The 27,545-nt window shown below is 42.6% G+C and overlaps 1 protein-coding gene across 1 annotated transcript in view; it reads right to left on the reverse strand.

The window, feature by feature from the left end:
* LOC146813088 (DELTA-thalatoxin-Avl1a-like) overlaps positions 1 to 13,568 on the reverse strand; it is a 35,689-nt gene extending 22,121 nt beyond the window's left edge. The window contains exon 1 of the mRNA XM_085614702.1: positions 13,331 to 13,568. Coding sequence (XP_085470828.1) covers positions 13,331 to 13,440 — 110 coding nt within the window. The 5' untranslated portion in view covers positions 13,441 to 13,568. The remainder of the gene's footprint in view (positions 1 to 13,330) is intronic.
* Positions 13,569 to 27,545: the final 13,977 nt, after the last annotated feature.

The following is a 27,545-nucleotide window of genomic DNA, read 5'->3' on the forward strand; positions in this document are numbered from 1 at the left end:
TCAGGCTAGTCCTTGCTGAGGTGGTGGTGTTGGCAGGTGGGGACGTCTCTGCTCGTTCAAGAACTCTGCAGCTGCAGGACGTGAACTGTGGGACAAACGATGGGCCTTCTAAATATCCATGCTTTAGGCACAATTCAAAAAGGCATGCAAGAGTACCTGCAAGGGTACTACTGGGTGCTCTTTTACACGAGTTGTAGCAGACCATATTTCTCAACACCCAATGCACTGTTACTCACTTCCAATTTTGGAATGTATATATCTAGCATTTGCGAAGTAAGTTTCCTTTTATCATAAAAAGTAAAATGTAGACCAGTTTTGAAAAGAGTGGATTCAAATCAGTGCAGACTACTTCCTGTTACAATTTTATTAGTTCATGATGAGGTGTTTAGAACACCCCTGTGCTTTGTTTCTTTACTGTTGTAATTAAAACCTAAAAATGTGAACAATGGGGTAAGTGAAGCAGTACGCCTACAAAAGCATCAATTTCACTGTGTAGTAAAATCACTTAGTTTGCCATACTCTATTCTCTCTGAAACATTCACTATAATTATGATTGGCATAAACATTCAAGTATATGGTTAACAGATGACTCCCTCCAACTGGGCAGGGAATGTTCCAATCCAGGCCTTTTTATGTCTCCTTGAGACCTTTTGTTTTCTAACAGTAGGCTCAGAGGCCGCCCTTAACTTACCATTGGTTGGTTTCTTTGCCAGTCTCATTCCCTTGCTTCCTACTGGGCAGCTGTAATAGGCTTCTTCCTCTTCATGTGTTTGTCCATCCCCTGAAGCATGAATGCATTATTTGTGCCCTTCCTCTAATCATGTTTTTATGGGTTCCTTTTTTCTTTGTGTTTAAGTACTCTACAAGAGTTGTATTTTTGAGCTGACTCCCTTATGTACTCGCCCTTCGTCATTGTTCCGCTTGCCTGCTGACCCTCTGCTGTCTGTCTGCTTGCCCCAGCCCATCCCTCCCATTATAGTGTTGCCTCCTGTCCCCCTCCCGCTGTGTTGCCTTCCACCCCACAAGAAACAAAACAAATGCTATAGCATGCCCAGTGTTAGTCATGTCATAGTGCTTTTTTCCCACACTCTCCGTTGTCTGTGTTGCCCCCCAGGCACACTCACTACCACTTGCCCCGCAATTAATAAAAAAAAGGCTATGATGCAGCGCTTCTGTACAGCATGGCTTAAAAATATTGACAAAGCCAATATGGCTTTCATTGGCAAGATCTATTTGGTCTGCCAATGCTAGTTTTAAAAGCAAATTAGTACATGATAAAGGTTGTAGTCTTGGCTTTCTTCAATTAATCGACTTGAGACTAATAGATCAAACTGCCATTACAATGATTGATAAAATAAAAGTCTAGGACTGGACCTAGTGTTCCAGACGGTATGGTGCCATCTGATATCCCTTGATTGAATGCACCTGTTGCTGCTAATCAAGTTGTCCATTGTTAGGAATTGGGTTCTCTAAATAGGGACCCTTGCTTCTTGTCAGGGTAGGGGGATACACTCCTGAATAACCCCTGCTCACCCCCTTGGTACCTTGGCATGAGCAGACAAGCTTATCTCAGAGGCAGTGTGTAAAGCATTTATGAGTACATACAGTAATACTGTGAAAACACTACAAATGGACACCACACCAGTTTAAAAAAATTAGTAACCTTTATCTAAACCAAACCAAGACCAAACGACAAAAATCCACAATACAGTATTAAAAATAAAGGCTTTCAAATTGTAGAAATAGTTTAGTTCAAAGCAAATTGTAAATGCAACACTTTTCTCAAAAGTACCTTAGATGTGTCACGCAAAACAAACAAAATGGCCGCCGGGAAGGTGATGCGTTGGTTCCTTACACTCAGGGAAGGTGATGCGTCGAATCCTTGCTCCGGGGGAGGTGATGCGTCGGTTTCTTACAGCAGCCCAGGGGAGTTGATGTGTCAGTTCCTTACCGGAGAGGAGGTGATGCATCGTTTTCTTACTGCGTGGGGAGTTGATGCATCTATTTCGTACTGCGGCCCCCAAAGATGCGATGCGTCGATCCAGTACGATGCATGGTTTTGTGCAGCTGCACAGAAGGCTTGTGTTGGGATCGGTACGGTGAACTCGTACTTCGAAGATTGTTGAACCTGATGCGTTGTGCGGCAATTACTCAAGCCGCTGCAGGCGCTGATGGTTTCTTCTGCGATGCGTCGGAAAACAGGTGCGGATCCAACACGCTTCTTTGATGTTGCTTCGATTTTCCAGCTCCCAATGACAAACAGTCTCTAGGGGTCCTAAACAGCAGCAGGCACCAACATGCAGGTTGGAATTCCCAGCAAGGAAATTCAGGGGAGCTGGTAGTAAAGTCGTTGTGTACCTGAGACTTCAGAACAGGAGGCAAGCTCAGTTTCAAGCCCTTGGAGATCTTTTCTTCAAGCAGGTGACAAAGCAAACAGCAAAATCCTTGTTCTCCTTCCTTGGCAGCAAGCAGACACTGCAGGCCAACCCCAGACAGCAAACAGCACAGGGGCAGTATTCCTCCTCAGCTTCTCTGGATCTTCTCCTTGGCAAAGGTTCCTCTTGATTCCCAGAAGTGATCTAGAAGTCTAGGCCCCTCTTTTTATACCCTCAAATCCTTTGTTCTCTGAAGGCAGAGAGTGTCTGTACCCAGCCTAAACCAGTTCTGTGGGGTACTTTGCAAGTGCACAACAACCTCCATTGTCAGTATGAGCCCTGGCTCCAGACACACCACAGAAAGGGCGGAGCCGTCATTGTGGAAGGCAGGCACAGCCCTATTCAATCAATCAATCAATCAATCAGTTACATTTATAAAGCGCGCTACTCACCCGTAAGGGTCTCAAGGCGCTGGGGGGGAGGGCGGGGGGGGGGGTCAGTGCTCGTAGAGCCAGGTCTTGAGCTGCCTTCTGAAGGAGAGGTGGTCCTGTATGGCGCGAAGGTGGCTGGGAAGGGAGTTCCAGGTCTTCGCTGCCAGAAAAGAGAAGGATCTTCCTCCGGCGGTGGCTTTGCGGATGCGGGGTACGGCTGCCAGGGCTTGTCCGGTCGAGCATAGGGTGCGCGGAGGAGTGTAGAAGGAGACGCGGTGGTTGATGAGTTTTGGTCCGAGGTTGTGCAGGGCTTTGTGTGCGTGGGTGAGGAGTCTGAAGGTGATCCTCTTGTTGACTGGGAGCCAGTGAAGTTTCTTCAGGTGTCCGGAGATGTGGTGGTGGCAGGGTATGTTCAGGATGAGTCGTGCGGCAGCGTTCTGGATTCGTTGCAGTTTCCTCTGCAGCTTGATGGTGATGCCAGCGTACAGAGTGTTCCCATAGTCCAAGCGACTGGTGACGAGGGCGTGGGTGACGGTCTTCCTGGTGTCGGTGGGGATCCAGCGGAAGATCTTGCGGAGCATGCGGAGGGTGTTTTCAGGTGTAGGTGCTACTCCTCCCACCACTCCAAATGCAGACCAGGCCTATTCAGCCCAGCCCTGACTCATCAGACCTCTGGAGTCGCTGCCCCTCTCCAGCCCTGTCATCCAAAAGCCAGACATGCAATACACAAACCTAGCAGAGGCACACTGGATGGTTGAGCAAGAAAATACCTACTTTCTAAAAGTGGTATTTTCAAACACAGAATGTAAACATCACCTTCACTAAAAGATACATCTTTAGATTCTGAGTCCAGGCATACTAAACTTTATTTCTCTACCTTTTTTCCAAGGGCCAGTTATGTTTATAAGATGTTATAAACAAACTCCTCATTCTCCCCTATGGGAACAGGTAGCCTTGCATTAGTGAAAAACGAAATTGGCAGTAATTCACTATCAGGACATGCCCCACACACCAGGGCATGTCCTACCTTTCACATACACTGCACCCTGCCCACAGGGGTACCTTGGGCTTACCTTAGGGGTGACTCACATGTAAGAAAAGGGAAGGTTAGGTCCTGGCAAGTGGGTGCACTTGCCAAGTCGACATGGCAGTTACAAACTGTGTGCAGACTCTGCAGTGGCAGGTCTGAGTTACCTTTTCAGGGCTACTCATGTGGGTGGCACAATCAGTGCTGCAGGCCCACTAGTAGCATTTGATTTACAGGCCTTGGCACCCTGAGTGCACTTTACTAGGGACTGACATGTAAATCAAATATCCAATCATGGAAACACCAATCCATAACAATTTCACGGAAGGCATATGCACTTTAGCACTGATTAGCAGTGGTAAAGTGCCCAGAGTCCTAAAACCAACACAAACAGGTCAGCAAAAAATAGGAAGAAGAAGCAAAAAGTTTGGGGATGATCCTGCAAAAAAGGCCATTTCCAACATCCATGTTTATGGTTTGACAAAATTTACATCTCACAATGTAATGCTAACAATTATAACGCGTATAGAGCATTGGCAACGAGGGCATGCATATTCTTAATATGTGTTGACAGTTTATATAAACCATACAGTCATATATATACAATATACAACTACAATTTTAAACTTATTAAAAATATATAAACAACACACTCTGATATATTGCTTATCATGCCACAATTTTGACATTAATAATTCCTTACATTTTCTTTTCTTTTTTCGGAGCCCCATGATCGTATCTCATTTGTTACTGAAAAGGGCTCTTCTACTTGACCACAGACCCACCCGCTTCCTCAAGCCTGATGAGACTTTTGTTCTGCTTCTAACTGAAGCCAGCCAAGCAACATGTTTCAGCCCAGCCTCTTACCACTTCCTCTAATCTTCTGCACGTTCCATCTCGATAATCACTTAGCGCAGCTATTGTTACAAATGTGTAATTTTCCCTCCACACTCGTTTTGCTGCATTACCACATTTAAGAGCAACTTGAAATACAACATTTCAGAATATGGGCCATACTGGAACCTCTGTTTTGCATATTTAGATAATAATCATACTCAATCTATGAAAACAATATATGTCACAGTTAGGGAACTATCACAAGTGACTTGCCTTTTGGTTCACTAATGGCATTATTGTCAGGGTGGCGGCTGGGAGGGGCATGAATATTTCTAAACTCATGTTTAGAAACTATGACTTCTAATGAATACAACTCAATACAGTGATGCAATCTAATGTACTGAAGTGAAATGCTTCTGCATGTCCAAAGAATACAATTTGTGATTTTTTCCCCAAAACGTTTATTGCAGTATTTACATGCCAAATTTGTTTATGGCTCAGCCCGTGTTATGGCTGTTATAGCTCACCCTAGGCTCAGTCGTGCACATTATATTTGTGGCCGGCCCACCTCAGATGCCTAACTTTGTCTTCGAACTTTATTATAAAGTTTCTAATGACAGTCCAAGCTCGAAACGACAGTAAGAGAAAGATGCATTTGTGTCTGGGCATCAGATGGTTTCTGAGAAACAAAGCCACTTAAGTCACATTACACAGGTGAGGTGGGGCTGTGCAAACAGTCAGCAAGCAGAGTGAGCCATGGCCATCTCTTCCCCCCAGATAGAGGCGGGCAAACCACTGAAAGCTCGAGCCAGGAGCCTGGCTCTGACTCAGCTCGAGGTCCTATGCAACCTCGAGGCCAAACAGAGCTGAGCTTTCACAGGAATCGATGTGGCCTCGTGACTACAGCTGTCAACCACCTAACATGGAAAACCAGGTCCAATCACGGCTTCGGCTGAGCATCCTGTGAATCCTGGCAAATCTCCCTGTGCCGAAAAAACACAAGAATAATGTTTTGAAGAACTCCTATGTCCTTAGGCTAGGTTCGAACTCTGTAAAACAGTCAAAAACTAATAATGCAGATTCTGTCTGTCACCCACACTAGAATCTCACCTGCCATGAATTAAGGACAAAGCGTGAACCTTTGAAGCCAGAAAGTGATTCCCATCTAATAGCTGAATTGCATGGTGTGAAACTGCAAAATCTAGGATTAATCCTGGCTTCCCTGCTTGACCAAATTGTGTGATCCTATTCATCTGTGTACAGTATACATGACAACTGACCTGCCTCTTAGTTTACCAATAGCATAGAAATCAGGTTGGGACAGGAATGTTTCTTAGGGCATGTGTAGAACTGCTCACTTTAAGAAATATTTCCAACTCTTAGCTATATACTGATGTACTAAGGTGCAAATTCTCCTTGTGCTAAAGAAATGCACACTCTTAATATTGAAGGCATTTTATCACATTCTAACATGAGTTTTGCTGCATTCATTAATGGCAAATATTTGTAAGGTTTGGCTCATGCTCAGATTGTTAAGGTGCGTGCCGACCCATGGCTCGCCCCCCACCCCGGTAATTTGTTGACTTGCCCAACTCTACCCCAAAAGCGTATGCTTAGTGGGGGGAATACACAGGTGAGCCCTATGCAGTGTCTGCTTTGCTTTTAAAGTTGATAAGCCCCACCCCTCAGTGGTAAAGCAATGTGCAGTGACCCTTACTGGAAGCAACAAACAATGGGTGACTGGGCAGTCGTTGGATACAAAATGGAGCTGTCATATGTGTGCAGTGGGCTACTAACACCACATGCCCCGGTGCCACTGCACCGCCTCCACTGCTGATAACACCACCTCTGAGGCCCCTAACTGGAAGCTGAGGTGTCAGCAAGGCAGAACTGCAGGGGGCTTCAAAGCAGAGGTCACAGTGCTGGCAAAAAGTGTGGCAACTGTGATCCAGAGTGGAATGACGGCATGGCCAGAGGCGTGGCTAAAAGGAACACACTATTGTGTAATTATTTTGGTAGTCTTTCCCTTACTGGTATCAAGCACACCTTAAATGAAATGAAACACAAGTGCCCTGTTAGAGAGGCTCTGTTGGGATGGATGGCCCTTTAGGGTACTGTGACCCTGCAGATGTCCGCGTGCGTACGAGTGGCTGACAGATCTGAATCCTGGTTGTTGCACTGGGGATAAGTACCATGGGGCAGATTTACAAGCCCCTTGCGCCACTTTTAACATGGGAAAAGTGACGCAAAAGTGGCGCAAAGGGCTTGTAAATCTGCCCCCATGTGTTTATGGAGCTAGAAATTCCCACCCCATGACAGAAAGCACATATAGCTGTAACCTTCTGTCAAAGTCCGAAGAAAGCTCTATTTCTTTTGATTGCATGTGAATATTTCCAGTTCATCCCCACTTGAGGTTTTGGGGCTAATTGACAAATGAAAGTCAGAGTCTGTAAAAGGGGACAGTTTTGCTGAACTATAACATTTCTTTGTGAATAATCCTTTTTCAGATTTTAGCATAAAACAAGTGCCTTTAAAATATATATTTTAAGTATAACGTAATCGGTCTGTACCTGGTGCAAACATCCTAACGCTTCTCTTAAAGGGGTACACCCCAGAATTCAGCTGGTATCACCTTTACAGTGATCTAAAAAACATAAACATAAGGCTTTGTGTGTGCGATGCTTCGAATGACTCCACCGCGGACAGCCTACAGAGGCAGCCGAGGATTAGCTGATTCACCAGTCCCACATGCATTTCTGAGCTTGAACCAGGGAGAAGGTCTGTCTCTTCCTTAGCTGAGTGTCCCTTCTCTCTCTCCACAGTGCCAGAGACTCCCCCCTTACACTTCAGACCGCGACAACTCCAGGAGGCCATTAACTCTTCTGGATTTGTTTTTCAAAACGTATTTGAGCTACTTAAATTTAAAAGAATGCTTGAAAACGTCATTTCCTGTAGATTCTGTCGACTCTGACCTCGCTTCCGGGTGTTTAAAGGACTTCCATGCAGCATCTACCACAGAGATGGACCTCCCAGGGATGCAGCCGCCAGAGGGCATCAGCGCGCGTGCCCAAGCAAGGAGGATGTCCAGGTGTGCCCAGCGCGCCAGGTGGGCTTTGACCAGTTGATAAGCCCAATTGGAACTAGTTCCACTGCAATATGTCTACGCGACAATGGTGAGAGAATATTATGTAACATGGGGATGGGAGACGCTAGATTATTTGTTGCGAATTTTTAAGTATTTAGTGCACTTTAGTGCTTTTTCTTGTTCTACTATTACCCAAGCTCCAGAGAATTAGTTTCAAGTTAATGGTGAAATATTTCTACGTGTATATGGGGTCTTAAATGTACCATGGGCTATTCAAGACTTTGAAGATTATTTACTTAACGCTGGTCCTTGCTTGTATGTATTAATGTATGAATGTATGTATGTATGGATATATTTGTATATTCTAAATATATGGTATTTCCATAGCAGGAATCTAGGCTATTAACGCTTTCGCTTTTTTGTACTATTACCAAAGCTTCTGATAATTCGTTATAAGGACAATCAATAGGGCACTCCTGTGTGCAATTCATATTTTTACAGCTTTTTTAGTTGAATGCATAATGTTGTTATAATCCACTGTAAAAAAAACCCCCTCGCAAGTCTAAGTGTACATGAATGTAGTACACACAAAATAAATAATACATTTTTGACAGTGTATTCATAATTGGAGTCTGAATTCCACTAGCAGAGGGCGGGACCTCAGAGCCCCAGATGTCAATCATAGCCAAGAGTCTTCTTCTGTAGCAGAGAGGACTTTTTTCCTGGTGTCATGAGGGCGATTTGTCCAAAATAGAAGTGAGGCAGAGGGGGCCCATGAGAAGCAGTCTCCTCGGTGGGTGGGCATGACTTTTTCTGAAGAGACATGGCATGTTCATTTTTAGATACAGGTTCCATTCACTATTGTATTGAAGATGGGGTGAAGTGATTAAGGTCTGTGGAGATGTATGCTTCTGTCTATCTGTCTCTCTGTCTTCAGATCTCCATGTGACATTCAACAGAGCATCAACTTAATACTTTCCTGAACAGGAAGCACTGCCGTTCATATTTTAAGGAAATAACAGCAGTTTTAGCTCTTATGCAGCTCTATTCAATCAATTGGTACTTTGTTATTTTGAATGAAAAACAATGAATTGAATAGATTAGGAATATGAACTTGTCTGTCAGCAATACATTTGGGAATAGTCCTTTCACTGTACAGAGGTGTCTGTAAGTCGAATATTGTGGGGGGTTTATTTTCCTTCTCATAATCCTTGTGAGCTCACTCATTATTATGGTTCTGCTTGTTTCCATGGCTTCCGTGGTCACTTTTCAGTATTTACTAATCCCACGACTGCCCATTCAATGAATCAACCAAGCAGATGGGAGAGAGCAGAACGCTTTCTTTAATTTCAATAAACTAGTCTCCCTTCAGATCCAAAACATGCATGCTTCCTTGAAATCATGGTACAACATTAACCAGTCTCACTCTGAAGTGACCCAACCTGATGACAATGCTGTTAAAATGTCTGCACAGTGTCTTTTGAATTCTACCCTAAAGAAAGACTAATCTGTCAGTGCTGCTAAAAGGAACAAAAAAAAACCAAAACCCACCTTCTCCCGTCAAAACACCTGGAAACCCATCTTGGAAGTTTTATGAGAGGAGATGAAAGTGCTTTGACATACATGAAGGAGCCGAGTAAAGCTCTTTAAAGGTTAGAGACAAACAGTCTACAGCAGGAAGGAAATTACAATGAATATAGAATTAGCAATGTCTAGGAGGAACTGACTCTGCTGGCCAACATAGGGAAAGGAATGTCTTCACTAAAACTGCAAGCTGAAGATGATGTGGTGTCCCAGAATCCACAGAAGTAGGTGGCTTATCTAAATTCCTAACATTCCCCACCGGTAGTAGGTAATCCTAGTTTGTTGATGGTTAGCATCCAGAGAGCACATAGAGTGGGGCAGATTTTAGTTAGAAGGAAAACATACTGCAAATCCTGTTTTTTGGAAGATATTGATCTTTTAAGTGTTGCGGAAGCAATAAGAGAGAAGAGCAACTTGAGTTGGAATGGGTAACTTTTTTAGATTTCTTACAAGAGCTCCAGCCTCTGAATGGAAATCATTTTCGTACTGCGGACATGCATTAAACAAACTCCATGCTAGTAACGGCTTTATCAATCCCTGTTTTCTCAGTGGCACATGAAAATAAAAAGTTACTTATTCTGAATCTGTCTAACCTACAGAATATAACTGTTGTCAAAAAGATGATGAAATGGATATTTCTAAATATGGAATAGTTTAAAATGATTCTCTCCGTATGTTCATGTTTCTGTTGTAATCTGTTTGTTCATCCAAATATGGAATATTATGTAGACTTTTTAATTATTAGGTATCCTTTTAGGTTTGTTGTACCATTGTGACATGTTGTATTGAATGCTAATACGTTTCCTATGAAGGCCCTTATCTGTTGCTGTGAGACGTGAGCTGTCTCTGTTTTAATATGGTCTTCAACGTACCCTATGGTAATTGCTTTTGTTCCTAAACTTACTTTTGTTGTCCCCCTCTTTGGATATTCGTCTTCGCTTTGTCCTTTGTGGGTTCTTCTCTGTTATCCCCTTCAGATTTTGGTTATACATGTTTTTGATGTTTTTCATTTAACAATTCTAATATTTATTCGAAGCAATGTAGTGATGGACTTCCTTCATTTTTTATTAAATGAGATATTAACAATGATGTCTTGGATGTCAAGGACTCCATAATCCCATTAAGAGTCTTAACTCGACTTTCCAGAATACATGTAGATTTTGCATTTTTACAAGAGAATCATTGAAATGATGTTGAATCCCAAATGGTGGTAAGATTGTGGATGGGAAATCTTCCTTCTTTGGGTAAAAAGAATGGTTTAGCTATATTATGTTATAAATCTCTCCAAATTGTTGTAATCTTTGCCTATCACTATTAGATATATGTGATCCTAATAGATTTAATCTGTCGTTTTCGTATTCCATCAAAGAGAAATTATTACCTAGCGATGATGATAACCAAATTGTAGCTGCTGGCTATAATTTTACCTTTGGTCCCACTAAATAGGAGATCAGATAATAAATGTATTCCTAATAAAATGCATAACATATTTAATAACATTATTACACATAGAGTGCTGTCAGGTTCATGGATAATTTGTAATTACAATGAGTTCGAGTTTACTTATTTCCCTGCTACATCATCCACACTCTAGTTTAGATTTTTCTTTGTAGCAGAAATCTCAGTGATAATTTGCTGCATTCTAAACTTAGTTGTATTTTGATTGCAGATCATACCCAGTGCTTCTTTCAGCATTTGATCTTGCATTGGGGAAAAAATAAAATAGGAACAGATAGAGATTTAATCCTGCATTATTTAAACATTTTACTTTTTATAAACAATTTTAACATTTTACCAATTAGTTTTGGAAATCAGTACTTGAGCTGGTACACCCACTCTTAATACTTAAGATTTTAAAGCTGCCTCAAGGGATTTTAATATTAGATATGTGTCTAAAATGATATAAGTTGACAGAAAGCAGATAACGTTGAGGAATATTAAGAGTTTGGAGCACTTACACTGTTTCTATGAATTTAGGGATGTCCTAGCAAACAATAATAGTGCCAAAATAAACTTTATTAAGTTCACTAAAAAGGAAGCAGGTGTTAACCCCTTTCAGACTCAAAGCAAAATATTATGGAGGTAATAATAAGGTCAGAAAATAGTTGACTAAAGTGTTTACGGTTAAAAAGAGATATCTATTATGGACTTAGTCATTCAGTCAAATAACTTTATTAGGCAAAACAGCAATAAAGTACAAAAACATAAAAATGCATCACATATTAGTCAATACAGTAATTTTTTGAAAACAGAAATTCTAAAATGTACTAACACCAAAAAATACATATCATCACATAAACCTCCTGAGTATTTCATCAATAGTTAAAACATAGTAAAATACAATCACACATTAAAAACCTAAACACTTAACTTCATGTTATAATGTGAACAACAAATGTTAAATCATAGAAATAGCCATGAAGAATCCACCTTTTAAATAAAAGCTCCGTATATTTTTCTAATTTTAACGGACATTTTTAAAAACTGATTACTGAGCTACAGATTTCTACGGTACCTAGCTGCTGTAAATGAACCTTTCCCTTCTTATAAGTACTAATATTAGCAAAACATAAAACTGGAACTAATACGTGTGAACACTATGATCGATATAATATGTGAAAAAGCATAACGTGAATGGTACTTTATTGGGAACGATTGCCACAAGGACAATTATTGACTCAATTATTGATGAAATTATTGGATGTGTTTAGATGACTCACAGTGATATTGTGGATGATTTCCTTAATTTTTACTTCAATTTATATTCTTCTAATTCCTTTTTTCTTAACTGACATTGATAAATACTTTGCTGAAATGCAAAGAGAAAGTTAATGTAATTTAGAGATCACCTCTTTAGGAGATTATTGAAAACTAGATGAAGGAATGTATACAATTAACTAATGTAAAAACAGAAAAGCCAATCCCTGTATGATATTAATTTACATTTTTATTCCCATTCTTTTTCAGATTTTTTGGAATCTAAGTTGCTCTTTCTTTATGAGCATGTTTGCTCTTCTTCTAATTCTTAATTCAATTTTTTGCAAGGTATTATTTGCCTCATTCCTAAACCCGGAAAGGACACCACCTCTTGTAAGAACTATCACCCTATATCATTAATTGTAAAATATTTGCCCAAATATTTTTGAATTGATTAGAGAATTCTGTATCTATTCGTATGAGAGCAAATTGTGTTTGTTAGTTCAGACAATGCCAGATTTTTTTTAAATATTATCAGCAAGGCAAATATATTTAATTCCTCATTTTGCAGCATTGTCTTTGGTTACTGAAAAATACTTTGACCACTGCAGTTAGGACTTAAATGTTATCTCAGGTACCCCCTTTCCATCTTTCCTAATTTAGCTCTTTGTTCGCTTCTACTCTTTTTTTTTCTTATTGTATTTTTGGGTTATCCTTCAATTCTCATAGTATGTTTGCATATTTCATTTCAATATTATTCTTGTAATTCCATGTTATTAGATTATTGTTTTCTATTATATTGACATCATATTTATGTTTTGTTTGTTCTATTGTTTATTCCTAATAACATTTTGTAAAACAAAACCTGTCTAAACAATCACTGGTAAAACTAATAGGTCATGAATGACTAGAAGTGCCACTTGATTGATTGGTGAATTTGTGAGCCACTCTGTGAATGTGAGTAGGAATTAATGGATGGATGGATGGACAAATAAACATACGTATGGGTGAACTAACGCATGGTTGATTAGTGATTGAGTGCATGAACATATTGAAGAGTGAATCTTTAGATGGAAACTCTAGCAATTTTAGTTACAAGACAGACGTAATGGCTATTAAAATGCTTGTTTCCATTGCCTGCCTTACTGTACAGTGCAGAGATCAAATTCCTGAAAGAGAGCACAGTAAAAACCTAATGAAAAATATTATGCTTGCCACAAGAGTTCATTGAATAAGAGAAAAGTTGCACCCCAAACAAACCCAGATGTTCCAGTAGTCGCCAAGAATACCTTACTTTGGAGATTTCAGGATGAGCGATTTAGTGGCATTCTCAATCTCGATTCCCACACATCTGGTAGAACTTATCTTCGGTACAATGTCTTCAATGAAGGCTTTCTCGGCCATCCTTGCTGAAAGACTTGCTATTCGCCTGTTACTGAGCACTGGCCGCCCGTGGACCTCTCTTCTGTTGCTTATGTGCTTCTCTTGCACAACGGTAGAGGAGTGGCAAAAGAAGCTAAGTTGTTTTACAAGACGTTTCAGCACACATGCTTTCCTTGAAGGGACATTTTTTCACTGACCACACCCAGGAAATTGACATGAGCTAGCTGATCAGGTGTCAAGGGCCATCACTCTCAATTAGCACTGGAGGGAACTCAAGGCCAGGGATTGATGCTGGTGTGGTGGGTGTGTATTGATGTTCAAATCTGTGGTTGTTCTTGAACTAATCATTTTATTATCTACTGTTTACTATTCAGAAAATCATAATTAATTTAAAAGGGCAATACAAGTGTAAGAAACTAGGCTCTCTAGAACATGAAGACCCGGATTATGAGTCCGGTGCAATTACATTCCGTGTGGACCTTTATTGATTTATTTTATTTATTTATTAAGCGCGACATTCATCCGAATGGATATCACGGCGCTGGAGGAAAGATCTTTCGAGTGACAATATTCGGTGGGGAGGAGAGTTTGGTAGTTAATCAGGCTTTGGGGAATAAATATGTTTTCAGCTTTTTCCTAAATAATAAATGGCAATCAGTGAGTCGAAGTTCGGTTTGAAGTTCATTCCAGAGTTTTGCCACCAGATGTGAAAAGGACCGACCCCCTACTCTGGACTTTTTGATGCGTTTGGTGGTTGCCCTGGCTTGGTGGCATGATCGCAGATTCCGGTTGGGAAGATAGAACTTGACTCTGCCTTGGAGGATTTTGGGTCCGGCATGATGCAGGACCTTATGTGCATAACACAGTAATTTGTACATGGCCCTTTGTCTCATTGGGAGCCAGTGTAGAGTCATCATGCATTCCGAGGCTGAACTAAACTTTCTCCTATTGCAGACCGCATTGGCGGTCGCATTCTGGACCAGCTGAAGTCGAGAAAAGAGGTAGTCTGCCATGCTGACAAAGAGAGCATTCCCATAGTCCAGCCTGCTAATAAGCAATACTTGGACCAGAGTTTTTCTACACTCCAGCGGAATCCACTGGAATGTTCTCTTTAGCATTTTCAGGATAGCGAAACTTTTCCCGCAGAGTGCATGAACATGATTCTGCATGGTAAGTGTATTATCCACGAGGATTCCCAGATTATTTGCCACCTGTTTGGGGGCTGGGGATTTGCCTAGGGTAGAGGGCCACCAAGTTGTATTCCAGATTTGGTGACCGCCCCAAAACAGTAGGATTTCGGACTTATCTGCATTAAGTTTCAGACAGTGGTCAGACATCCATTTCTGTAAGACAGCTAGTGAGTTTGATCCTAGTGTCATCTTGTCCATCCAAGGTAACCATCAGTTGGGTATCATCTGCATAGGAGCATATATTGATGCCCCATTTTCCACATATTTTTGCCAGAGAAGACACATAAATATTGAAAAGCGTGGGGCTCAACGATGCACCCTGTGGTACGCCATGTTTGATGGGAGATGGAGTGGAGGAAAAGGTACCTAGCTGTGTAGTTTGTGTTCGATTGGTCAAAAATGAATGGAGCTATTGTAGGGCTTTGGAATGTATGCCCTTTGTGGATAGAGTTTTCAGCAGGAAATTGTGTGAGACAGTGTTGAACGCTGCCGACAGATCTAATAAAATCAGGGCAGAGGCTTTGCCTTGGTCTACCACACATCTAATGTTGTCCAGTACTGCTAAGAGTGTTGTCTCAGTACTGTTGTTGGTTCTGAAACCCGTCTGGGAGATATCCAGAAGTTCATTGGCTTCAAGATAATGAGTCAGCTGCTTATTCACTAATTTCTCCATCACTTTGGATAGGTAAGGTAGTTGGGATATGGGATGGTAATTGGCTGGGTTGAGAGCATCAGTACCTGCTTTTTTTAGCAGAGGGACAACTGTGGCCTTCTTCCAGATCTCCGGGAATACTGCTGTGCATAATGATTGAATAAGAACTTGAGTAACATTGGGGCAGATGATTGAGGCAATCCGAGAAAAGATGAAATGGGGGCAGGGGTCTAGTGGGGATCCTGATTTGACTTTCATCATAGTTTTTTCTACCTTTTGTTTGGTGAATTGGACAAAACTGTCAAGGTGGACTGGTGCATCTGGATTGGGATTAAAAAATTCCTGTTTTAAATCATCAGGTGGCTGCTGTACATTAAAGGAGGCATAAATCCCTTCAATCTTGTCCACAAAAAACCTGCTGATTGCCTCACAGCCCTCACGCGATGAAGTCAGTGTTTGAGACAAACCAGATGGGTTACAAAGCTGTTTAACTATCTTATAGAGTTCTTTGTGTGAGCCGCTATTCATGGCCACACGATTGGAAAAGTAGGTCGTTTTTGCATTTTTAATTGCGATATTGTAGCTTTTCATTTCAGCCTTATACGACTGTCTATCTATGTCTGTTTTAGACATCCTCCATTTGTGCTCGAGGGTTTTGCATTTTCTTTTCAGTATCTTGAGGTCTGTAGAGTACCATTTTTCCGATTTGATTCTGGCCTGATGTTTATTTCCTATATGGGGGGCACGGAACTCAAAGGTATTCAGAATTTTATCATGAAGATTTTCTGCACTCTCCCCAGCCTGGCTAGGGTTCGGAAGCTGGGCCCGGGGCTTGTGCTCCGTCCTAGTGTCCCAGGGTGCGGGAGCCCCCCGTCCTGCAAGCCAGCCGAGGGTCCGGGCACTGGGGAAGGGTGTCCACCGGGGCCCGGGGAGGCTCTCCCCGGCCTGGCTAGGGTTCGGAAGCTGGGACCGAGCCCGGGGCTTGTGCTCCGTCTCAGTGTCCTAGGGTGTGGGAGCCACCCATCCTGCAAGCCAGCCGAGGGTCCGGGCCCTGGGGAAAGGTGTCCACCGGGGCCTGGGGAGGCTCTCCCCGGCCTGGCTAGGGTTCGGAAGATGGGACCGGACCTAGGGCTTGTGCTCCGTCTCAGTGTCCCAGGGTGCGGGAGCCACCCGTCCTGCAAGCCAGCCGAGGGTCCGGGCGCTGGGGAAGGGTGTCCACTGGGGCCCGGGGAGGCTCTCCCCGGCCTGGCTAGGGTTTGGAAGCTGGGACCGGGCCCAGGGCTTGTGCTCCATACGGCAGGCCCCGGGGTGCGAGATCCCCCCATCCTGCAAGCCAGCTGAGGGTCTGGGCGCTGGAGACAGGGGTCCACCGGGGCCCAGGGAGGCTCTCTCTGGCCTGGCTGCTTCCAGAAGCAGGGACCAGGCCGGTGAGGAGGAGTGGCTGGCCTTATCTGCTACGCTGGCGGAGCATAGTTTTCTGCCCACCCCTAGTTAAGAAGGACAGAGTCAGAACTGGGTAATCCCTTTAAACTGTCCTTTTCAGCTAACGTGCCGTTCTAGGCCGCACTGTGTGGATAGAGTCTTAGGTCTGGGAGGTTCTCCTGGGTACCCATGAGCTTTAGAAATCCAATAGAATAGAATAGACTAGAATAGGCCTGCTCTGAAAAAACAATTTACTGCCATTTCCAGTAAAGCTGATAACCTGATATAGAAAAAATCGGAGATGCTTCCCCTGCACCTCCAATTATTAGATCTTATGAAAATGCAAAGAGCGAACCTTATCTTAAAGAACCTTTAAACAGACTCAACGCCCAATTTTATGCCTCAGTCTACTAATCTAAGAAAATTGAACAAACTGGGCAAAGCATGTGAACTGTCAATGCTATTGATTTTGTGATTACAGGCAAGAATCAATGCTTCATCTATTATGCTGGTGCCCAGTTCTTTTAAAAAGCACAATGCACTTTATTGAGACCAGTGACCTCATTTAGAACATTTTGGCGCAGGGCAGTGCCGCAAAGCTTCTTGCTGCACTTCCCTGTGTCCATAGAACAGGGCAGGAATGTGCAGTATCTATGAGATATGACGCATTCCTGTCCACTTTCACTGCGCTGGCACATAAATGGCTGCCTTGTGCCAACGCAGGCACCTTTACACCATGTTGCAAGGGTGTTCGTGTTGTAGGAATTATAGTTTTTGTGCATGAAGAGACACCTTACTGCAGAAAAACAATCAATTGAGGCGTTTTCGTCAATTGGAAAGAACGAGGAGAAATAAAGTGATTTCAGACAGTTTTGTCGCATTCACAGATTTACGCTATGTTGTAAATCTGGAAATGTATCCAAATCAATAGCCGTTGACTGGGAACACCTATGGCAACGCCCATGGCATGCCTCCCCAAAGGAGTGTGAGGCAATGCAGCAACTTGTGTGGCGTTGCTTTACACCAAATCTACATTACCATGAAAAGCCATGCAGAGTGGCTTTTCAGATAGGGCTCTGCACTCTGCGCCGCCTGAATGTAAAAAAAAAGCAATGTTCCAGCAGTGAAAGAGGCTTGTATATAGACCCTAATGTTTTTAAAACCGAAGATTCAAACTTGTAAGGAGGCCATACCGCCTAGGTACTAACAGATTGATGGACTTTGTCCGCTTTGTGAAATTTCCAATAATTGTGCATGTCGTCATTAACTGCCTTAATGCCACTGTACAATAGGGGGTTAATTCTATCGTCATCCGGGTCTCTAAGAATCGTGTCCTCCCTGCTCAAAGCCTATTTGCGTGCATCTTTGTATTTATATTTATTCATTTTACAATATAATCTTTTTTATAACACTGTGATTTTAAATGGTGTTATTGTACCAAATTTTATTAATTGCCACAAGAAAGGTTTTTTACTTACTTACAAAGTAATTAAAAAAAAAAAAGATATGTTTACATATGGTCCAAATTAAATATATTTATATATGATTAAAGAAATAATACTACAAAAAATTGAGTGCTAATTTAGATTTTAGGTTTAGAATGATTGATGAATGATATCTTTTACTGTAAATGAAATAATCAGAGTTGTATTAGCCAGCTCCAGTTTCATTAAATCTAACTGAACTTTTGACCTTGTCCGCAGGCTTGCTTACTGAGAAGGTTAATATGCTAGACAACAGGCCTACCAGCTTCCTCAAACTCCACACATCGTTGTCCTAACTCTTGCAGAACAACAACTCACACGGGAGCCAAGCAACACGTTTTAGCCTCAGCCTCTTACCACTTCCTCCCCGCTTCTGCACGTACCATCGCTCTTGGCGCTCAACTCAGCTATTGTGACAACTCTGCAATTTTCCACTACACACTTCTTTTCCTGCATCTGCACCTTGAAATACAACAGTTCAGAATGTGCACTGCATAAAAACTCAAAAACAACAATTGATGGACAGAATGCAGAACAGTGTCATACATTCACCCCAGTAGAGATCTGGACCTAAATCCATCCTTTTTTTGCTCACCATGCCATTTCAGTTTGGACCCAGCCATATGCAAATCAGTCTTGACCCTGCGCCCAATGGGAACAGTCCAGCCCAAACTGCCAGGCCAGGTCCTCCCTGGACTGGAAATAACAAGCATCGTAGGACCGGTTTCGGGCTTTCAGCCCTCATCAGCCAGGATAGCTTGACTCCAATGGCATGGCGAGCACAGGACCGATGTCTGGGCATACCTGTCCCACTCGGGTGACAAATGCAAAAACAACAATTGATGGAGAAAATGCAGAAGTATGTCATACATTCACCCCAGTACAGAGATCTGGGCCTAAATCCATCGTTTTTTTGCTCACCATGCCATTCCAGTTTGGACCCAGCCATATGCAAATCAGTCTTGACCCTGCGCATAATGGGAACAGTCCAGCCCGAACTGCCAGGCCAGGTCCTCCTGGACTGGAAACAAGCATCCTAGGACCGGTTTGGGCTTTCAGCCCTCATCAGCCAGGATAGCTTGACTCCAGTGGCATGGAGAGCACAGGACCCACGTCAGGGCATACGTGGGTCCTGGGCTCACTGTGCCACTGGAATCAAGCTATACTGGCTGAAGAGGGGTGAAACACCGAAACGGTTCCTAGGATGCTTGTTTCTGGTCCAGGGAGGACCTGGCTTGGCCATGAGGCACAGGGTCAAGACTAATTTGCATATGGCCAGGTCTAAACTAGGGTGGCATTGAGCAAAAGAATGATGGATTTAACCCAGATCTCTTGACTGGGGGCAAATGTTTTGGTTTGTTCTGCATTCCGTCCATTAATTGTGTGTCTTTTGCTTTCTCGCTCTAAGTGCGGCGGGTATGCTCCCTGTGCCACTGGAATCAAGCTATCCTGGCTGAAGAGGGGTGAAAGCCCGAAACCGGTCCTGGGATGCTTGTTTCCGGTCCACGTAGGACCTGGCTTGGCAGTTAGGGCTGGACTGTTCCCATGAGGCACAGGGTCAAGACTGATTTGCATATGGCTGGGTCTAAATTGGGGTGGCATGGTGAGCAAAAGAATGATGGATTTAACCCAGATTTCTTGACTGGGGGTGAATGTTTTGTTTTGTTCTGCATTCCATCCATCAATTATGTGTCTTTTGCTTTCTCGCCCTAAGTGCGCCGGGTATGCCCAGACGTGGGTCCCGGGCTCACTGGGCCACTGGAATCAAGCTATCCTGGCTGAAGAGCGGTGACACCCTGAAACCGGTCCTAGGATGCTTGTTTCCGGTCCAGGGAGGACCTGGCTTGGCAGTTTGGGCTGGACTGTTCCAGGCACAGGGTCAAGACTGATTTGCATATGGCCGGGTCTAAACTGGGGTGGCATGGGGAGCAAAAGAATGATGGATTTAACCCAGATCTCTTGACTGGGGGTGAATGTTTTGATTTGTTCTGCATTCCGTCCATCAATTGCGTGTCTTTTGTTGTATAAAACCCCCCTTATGTGCAGTTAAATAGAAAATAATCTTGCTCCATCTATGATAACAACATAGGCCACCCTTAGCGCGCATATTGCAATAGACTTGCCTTTGGGTTCAGTAATGGAATCATTGCCAGGATGTTGGGTAGAGGTGTGACTGTTGATGAGCTCTTGTTTAGAAACTATGACCTCTAATAAATACTACTCAATGCAGTGATGCAATCTAATGTACTGAAGTGAAATGCTTTTGCAGGTAAGAAAAATACTCTTTTTTTTTTACAATGGAGACCGATATTTTTAAAAACTCTTTTACATGTTAAATATATGGATGACTCCGCTCATGTTATGACTTCTAGAGCCAAGCCAGATGATTGGCTTAGTTCTGCACATTCATTTTCTGGCTGGCCCACCTCTAATGCCTCAGTGTGTCTACAAAGCCGGTCTTGATTATAATGTTGCGATTGATGGTCCAAGCTCAAAGCGACAGCGAGAGAAACATGTGTTTGTGACTGGGTATCAGATGTTTTTTGAGAAACAAAGTCAGTTATGTTGCATTACACAAGTTAGGTGGGACTGTGCAAGAAGTCAGCAAACAGAGTCAGCCATGGCCACCTCTCCCTCCAGTAGTGTTTGCAAAGTAGGGGGTATACACAGGAAAGTCCTGGGTGCTGCCTCCTTTGATTTTAAAGCTGATAAGCTCACATTGGCACTTCTTTAAGAACTCACCTAGCCTGCACTCAACCAGGGCCTACTCTCACCATTCACTAATACAGACACTCCCCACATACTGCTTCCACAATAACCAGTGAAACTCCGCACTCAGGTACATGTACCTTTGTTTTTATATTTATTCATTTTACAATATTGCATTTAAAAAGAAAATTGGGTTGCTGGTTGACTGGGGAATGAGCCGTAAGCAAGCAGCAACCACAATCCCCGTCAAGATAAGAGGCAGACAAACCCTATATTAACCTGTGCTCACCCTCTCGTAGCTTGGCACAGAGCAGTCAGGCTTAACTTTAGAGGCAAAGGGTTAAGTATTTGTGCAACACTTCAAACAGTAAACTAGTAAAAACACACTCAAAAAGATTCCACAACACGTTAGAAAAAAAGAGATTAATTTAATAAATAAACAAGACAAACACAACCAAAATCCAATATTTAGAACTTGAGATATTCAGTTCAAACCTTTTAAATAAATATAGCAAAAAGCGCTATTTGAGATATCTGGTCACGCCGAGCCAGGGCAAAGCCAAAAGTTCAGGTCAATCATGATGGAACGAGGGGCAGATACAGGGACTCAGTTCGGCCTGTTGAACCAAAGTACCTTAATACTGGTTGCGGAGTGCTTTCATGGATCCGCATGGAGTATGCGTTGCACAACCGCAGCGAGGCGTCAGTTCCAAGATGCAGCGAGGCAGGGGTGTGAGGTCCTGATGCATCGTCGTCGAGGATTCTGTCAACGGAGCTTGCCATGCGAAGTCCAGTGTCGAGGATGTGAGATGCAGCAGAGGTGATGCGTCTTTGCAGATGAGCACTGAAGCTGCGATGCAGAGATCTGTCATCGTTGATGAGGCTGCCATCGATACGGGCTGCAAAGAGCTTGCGCCAAGTAAAGTTCGGCTGTAGTTCCGAAGGCGAAGACCCAGATGTGAAGGCTTTTGTGATGCAAGTCTATTTTGACTGGTCCAGTCTATGCACCAACAGCGATGCATTGGCTCTGCTTGAAGATGCACCGCTCAGTCAAGGAGATGCATTGGTCAGCAGAGAATGTGTCTTTTCCGCTGGAGATACGTATTAGGCCCACTCCCAAGGGAACAGGACTGGGCTTGCCCCACCTGATGGTGCAGACTCACAGATGGCAGAGCCAAGGTGCAGAAGCAAGTTGGTCGGAAATCTTTTATGTCCCTCAGACTTCGGATCAGGGGTCCAGCCAGCTAGCCCTTGGAGTCAGTTTGGGTTCTGCGAACAAGTGATGCAGGCCCAGCCCTTCTCACCCAGGCAGGAGAGCAGCAAGCCGGCAGAGCAAAGCATGAGTCCAGCAAAGCAGCAGTTTCGCAGAGTGGCAGTCCTTCATCAGCACATCAGTCTTTCTTCCTGGCAGGGTATCCACAAGTCTAGAAGTGTACTGAAGTGTTGGTGTCAGAGGTCCAGTACTTATACCCAATTGTGCTATTGTAGCAATTTTTATTAATTGCCACAATAAAGGTTTTTTACTTACTTACAAAGTAATCTAAAAAGAAAAAATATGTTTAACCTATGAGGCACGTTAAATATATTTATATATGATTAAAGAACTAATATAAAAAATAATTAGGGGTTAATTTAGGTTTACGGTTTCGAATGATTGAGGAATTATATAATTAAATGTAAATGAAGTTGTTGCTGATCAGATTGTAGTAGGCAGTTCCAGTTTCATTAAGTATAACTGAACTTTTGACCTTGCTCACAGGCCTGCTTACTGAGAAGGTTGCTGTGCTAGACAACAGGCCAACCAGCTTCCTCAACCACCACAACAGCGTTGTCCTAACTCTTGCATGACAACAACTTGCAGGGGAGCCAAGCAACTTATTCCAACCTCAGCCTCCTACCACTTCCTCCCCTCTTCTGCACGTACCATCGCTCTCGGCGCTCAACTCAGCTATTGTTACAACTCTGCAATTTTTCATTACACACTTCTTTTCCTGCATCTGCACCTTGAAATACAACAGTTCAGACTGTGCACTGCATAAAAACTCCAATTGTGTCGAGTTAAATAGACAATAATCTTTCTCCATCTATGATAACAACATAGACCACCTATAGGGTGCATATTACAATAGACTTGCCTTTGGGTTTTCTAATAAAATCATTGTCAGGGTGGAAGGGAGAGGTGTGCATGTTTGTGAGCTCTTGTGTGGAGACAATGACTTTTAATAATTGCAGTGATGCAATCTAACACACTAAAGTGAAATGATGCTGTATGTAAACAAAAAATACTCTTTTTTACATTTTAATTTTTTTATTAAACCTTTACCATGCCAAATATATTAATGGCTCAGCTTGTGTTATGACTCCTAGAGCCAAGCCAGATCCTTGGCCCAGTTCGGCACATTACGTCTCTGGCTTGCCCACCTCTAATGCCAAGTGTGTCTTCAAAGTTGGCCTTTATTATAAAGTTGTGATTGATGGTACAAGCTTGAAACAATAGAGAGAGAATTATGTGTTTGTGACTGGGCATCTGATGGTTTCTGTAAAACAAAGTCAATTATGTTGTATTGCACAGCAGAGGTGGAACTGTACAAGTAGTGAGTAAACAGGTAAGTCCTGTGGCTGCCTGCTTTGATTTAAAGTTAAGATCACAGAGGCACTTCTTTAAGAACTTACCTAGTCTGCACTCAACCAGGGCCTACACTCACCATTCACTAATACAGAACCCCCCTCATACTGCTTTCACTTTAACCACTGAAACTCCACACTCAGGGTTAGATGCCAATCATTAAGGCTTTAGACAGAGTTCAACTGTGACATACGTGACTGAATGATATCGAGACCCAAGAGGTAAGCCTCAAGATAAACTTTGATTGGTATTGCCCAAAAGATTTCCCTAACCCCCATTTTATTGTAGCAGGCTTTAAAGTGCACCAAGGACCCAGTCAATCAATCAATCGATCAATCAATCAATCAATCTTCTTTATTCGATTAAAAAATAAAAAATTCATAAATGACAAACACAGTATAAAATAAAACCATAGAGATCAACATCAGAACAAGTTAAAATTTTGATAGCTTTAGAACCCCAGAGAAGTAACATGAAAGGAAAAAACTGACTGTGGGTGTATTTAAGAACTGTAACTACAATAATGCCGGTCTGACTTGAAAAAGATTCATATGCTTTAAGAGTGGGCGTATACATTTAAATCGCAAATGATTGTATTTCGGGCAAATTATGGGAATGTGTAAAGTGTCATTAGCTGAGACATTATCACAATTACTCGAGGGCATCATTGAGTCCTTAAAACAGCTCTGATTAGAAAGCACTAGTCGAGGGAATAAATTAAGCTTAAAACATGTCAAAAGACGTCGCTGGCAATGGGACGGACTCCAAGTAAGATAGGGCTCCAGTCCACTGACAGTTTTCACCAGTATCGCGTGACGCCCTGAATGTTTGTGTAATGCTATGACCTCGCGGTCTGCTGCCATCTTGTCTCTGAAAGCATCATTGACCCATCCATGATCGGGGTTAGCGATACTACTTATATTGGTATAAAGTTTGAGTATCCCTAAAGATTTCATATTAGAGGAGTGATAGGCCAGCCATGGGATCACGGAAGAATGATCCATATTTATGCAATCTTGTGTGATCAGTCTGTTAAGACCTAACTCCTCCTGTATCCAAACTGAGAGTCAGAGCTTCAGGGAAACAGGGTCAAAGGTGATCAATAATATAGCTCAAACCCAGCTCTTTGTGCAGAATTGTGAAGGGTGTGCTTTGGGGAACCCCTAACAGCCCCCTGAAAAATGTGTTTTCAGCTGTTTGAATTGGGGTGACAGGCCCATACCCCAGATACCACATGCATAGCTGGCTATTGAAATGCACTTAGCCTTGAAAATTTCCAAGACTAAATTTATGTGGGTGCGCTCGAGCCGACGGGAGAAATCTCCTATGCTAAACGAAAGCTGTCACAATATGGGTTATAAGCAAACGCCAGTTGTGAACAGAGTCTAATTGAACACCTAAATAAAGAAACCTATCAACTTGGCCAATATGGTGACCTTCTACTGATAATTTCAAAGTTTTAGTTTTAGGTGGGCCAAACTTCATCACATGTGATTTAGAAAAATTGGTGGATAGAGCAAGGCTGTTCATAAAATCAATAAAAAGATTTAGAAATCTCTGTAACCCCTTGGCCGTCTGAACGATTAGAACAGTGTCAGCTGCATAAAGCAGAGCAGAGATTGGGCGGACACTGGCTTTGGAGACATCCAAATGAGGGTTGGTCAGACATATTTCTAGTTGATTGATATAAAAATAAATAAAAATGGCGCTATAATACACCCCTGGCAAACCCCATGCTTCAATTTAAAGTGCTGTGTGTATTCACCATTAAGCCCATATCTGTGCAAATTGTGCAAAAAATAGATGAATGCGGGCTCTTTCCCCATCTGGGCCATCATGAACCATAGCTTGGATCGGTTAACTCTATCAAAAGCAGAGCGGAGGTCCTTGAAGGCCATATGGATTGCCCCGCTCAGGACCTTGGTGTACTTACAGATCAGCAGGTAGAGATTCAAAAGTTTTGCTCAATGGTACCATGCCCTGGCCTGAACCCGTATTGCTGGTCAAACAGAATGATGTGCCCCTCAGCCCAGGTTCAGAGGCGATCCAACAGAACCCGTCAATAATTTACACCTCCAAATCAATGAGAGATATGGGCATGAAACAAGCTGGGACTGACCTATTGCCCTTCTTAAAGATTGGTGCTATGACTGATTGACACCAAGTTGGTGGAAGGGGGCCTTTAACAGCTGAGTTTAGATGCAAAGTTATTAAAGGGGCCCACAAATTGACAGATTTAAATAGATCCCTCTGCACTCCATCAGGCCCAGGGTCTTTATTAGAGGGATGGCAGGAGATACCTGCAGTGACCTCAGCCAGTGTGAAAACAATTGTGTGACTGTCCCTGCCGACATTCATCTCAATAGCCTCTTCCTCGTGGAATATAGATGGCCTTGAAGTGTTTGACCCAAGCTTCTGGTGTAATAGTAGTTGCGTGGTTGGGGAGTTGGTCACTATGAAAACAGGGGACACTTTACCACTCTCCGAAAGGTGGCACTGTCTTGCTGCATACCTGCAGTCAGGAGGTTTTCCCAGGCCTCTTCTTTCGGCTGGATATTATGCTCCTTACAGGTCGAGCTGTAGATTGCCCTGGCCCTTTTGACCTTATCTTGACACCACGTTATTTTGTGCATGAGTTTCAACAAATTCTTGTCTGCTTTAGAGCACTCTTTAACAAACCATCTAACTACTTGGGTCCTTGAAGGAGCACCTGCCTTTCAAACAGTGGATTTAATTACCTTACCAATATTCGAAAAAGCAGCTTGATACTTTGTGCCAAGGCCTCCTCTGAAAGACATATATGAAAATTGGCTTGGCACGAAGTAACCAGGTTGTAAACGAAATCTGCTGGGACAATATAGACCCACCGCAGTCTACGTCCCTGGTCGGTGTGGAAGACTGGCTCTTTGTATAGGGGTGCTATATCAATGGTCTATTTGTTCCAGAAAAAGGTAGCCGACAAATGGTTATAGTCCCTTAAATTATGCCACAATACTTTAAAATCTACAAGTCATAAGGACAAACAAAAAGACACAAAAATGTAATCTATTGTAGTGCTATGACCTCCCCCTTGAACGCAGGTATCCTCTCGACTATCTCTTCTTATCTTGAATCCATTAAATTGATCAAATGAGCCAGGTAGTGTGGAACTCATGCACATTTACACCCAACGGGACCCAACCTTCATCCCACAAAAAAAGAGGATAAGATTTGTAAAGTGCACTTGTGTCCAAAGTAGCAGCAAACAGCCATTTTACACTTAAGACTCAGCAGCTGAAGTGCATTACACTAGTTTACTAACATTGTGAGAGTTCACACCTGGCTCTTGCCTGGGGTTCTCACCCAAAATCTCAAGCAAGAAATCAAACCAGATCCATGTAGCACAGAATATGATTCTCAATTTGTCATTTGGAACAGGAATACATGTTCTAGATGGTATCCCAAGTCATCCTAACCAGAGTGCAGCCCAAGTGGGTTAATTGTATTCATGCTAATCAAATATTCTTTGTCCAACTATCAATAACAAATTGCTATTGTCATCACATTTTTCAAATCTCCACACTAGACATTGTCAATACATTCCTTTTGGTGGGTTGGACAGCAGTTGGATAATAAGAATCACAATTATTAATTCTTGCTTGATTGATATGCAAATAGTTCAATCTTGGTTTCTTCATCTCCTAGAGTAGAAATGAAATAACAATAATAAAAAATATATTTTTATCTGCTCACGTATAATTAAAGGTCCCTCTAAATCCTTATCTATGCAAATCCATGTCATACCCATACCAAATGTCTCCATCCGATCAGCATGCTTTGAAAAACATTGACCAAGTCCTAAAATCAACATCAAGTTAAAGGCAGGCAAGAAGGACAACCTTTAGAAGACAGAAGAACACATGAATACATCTGATCCTCTGTATACCTTCAACTCTTCCTCAATGATTAAATCCAAGGGTGTCCTAGTTTCCAATTCAATTGTGTAGCATGATTTCAAGGGCTGTAACATCAGTTCTCTATCACCTCCACTGTGATTTTTTGAA

The sequence above is a fragment of the Triturus cristatus genome, chromosome 7 (genome assembly GCF_964204655.1).
Source record: "Triturus cristatus chromosome 7, aTriCri1.1, whole genome shotgun sequence".
In the NCBI taxonomy this organism is placed as follows: Eukaryota; Metazoa; Chordata; class Amphibia; order Caudata; family Salamandridae; genus Triturus; species Triturus cristatus.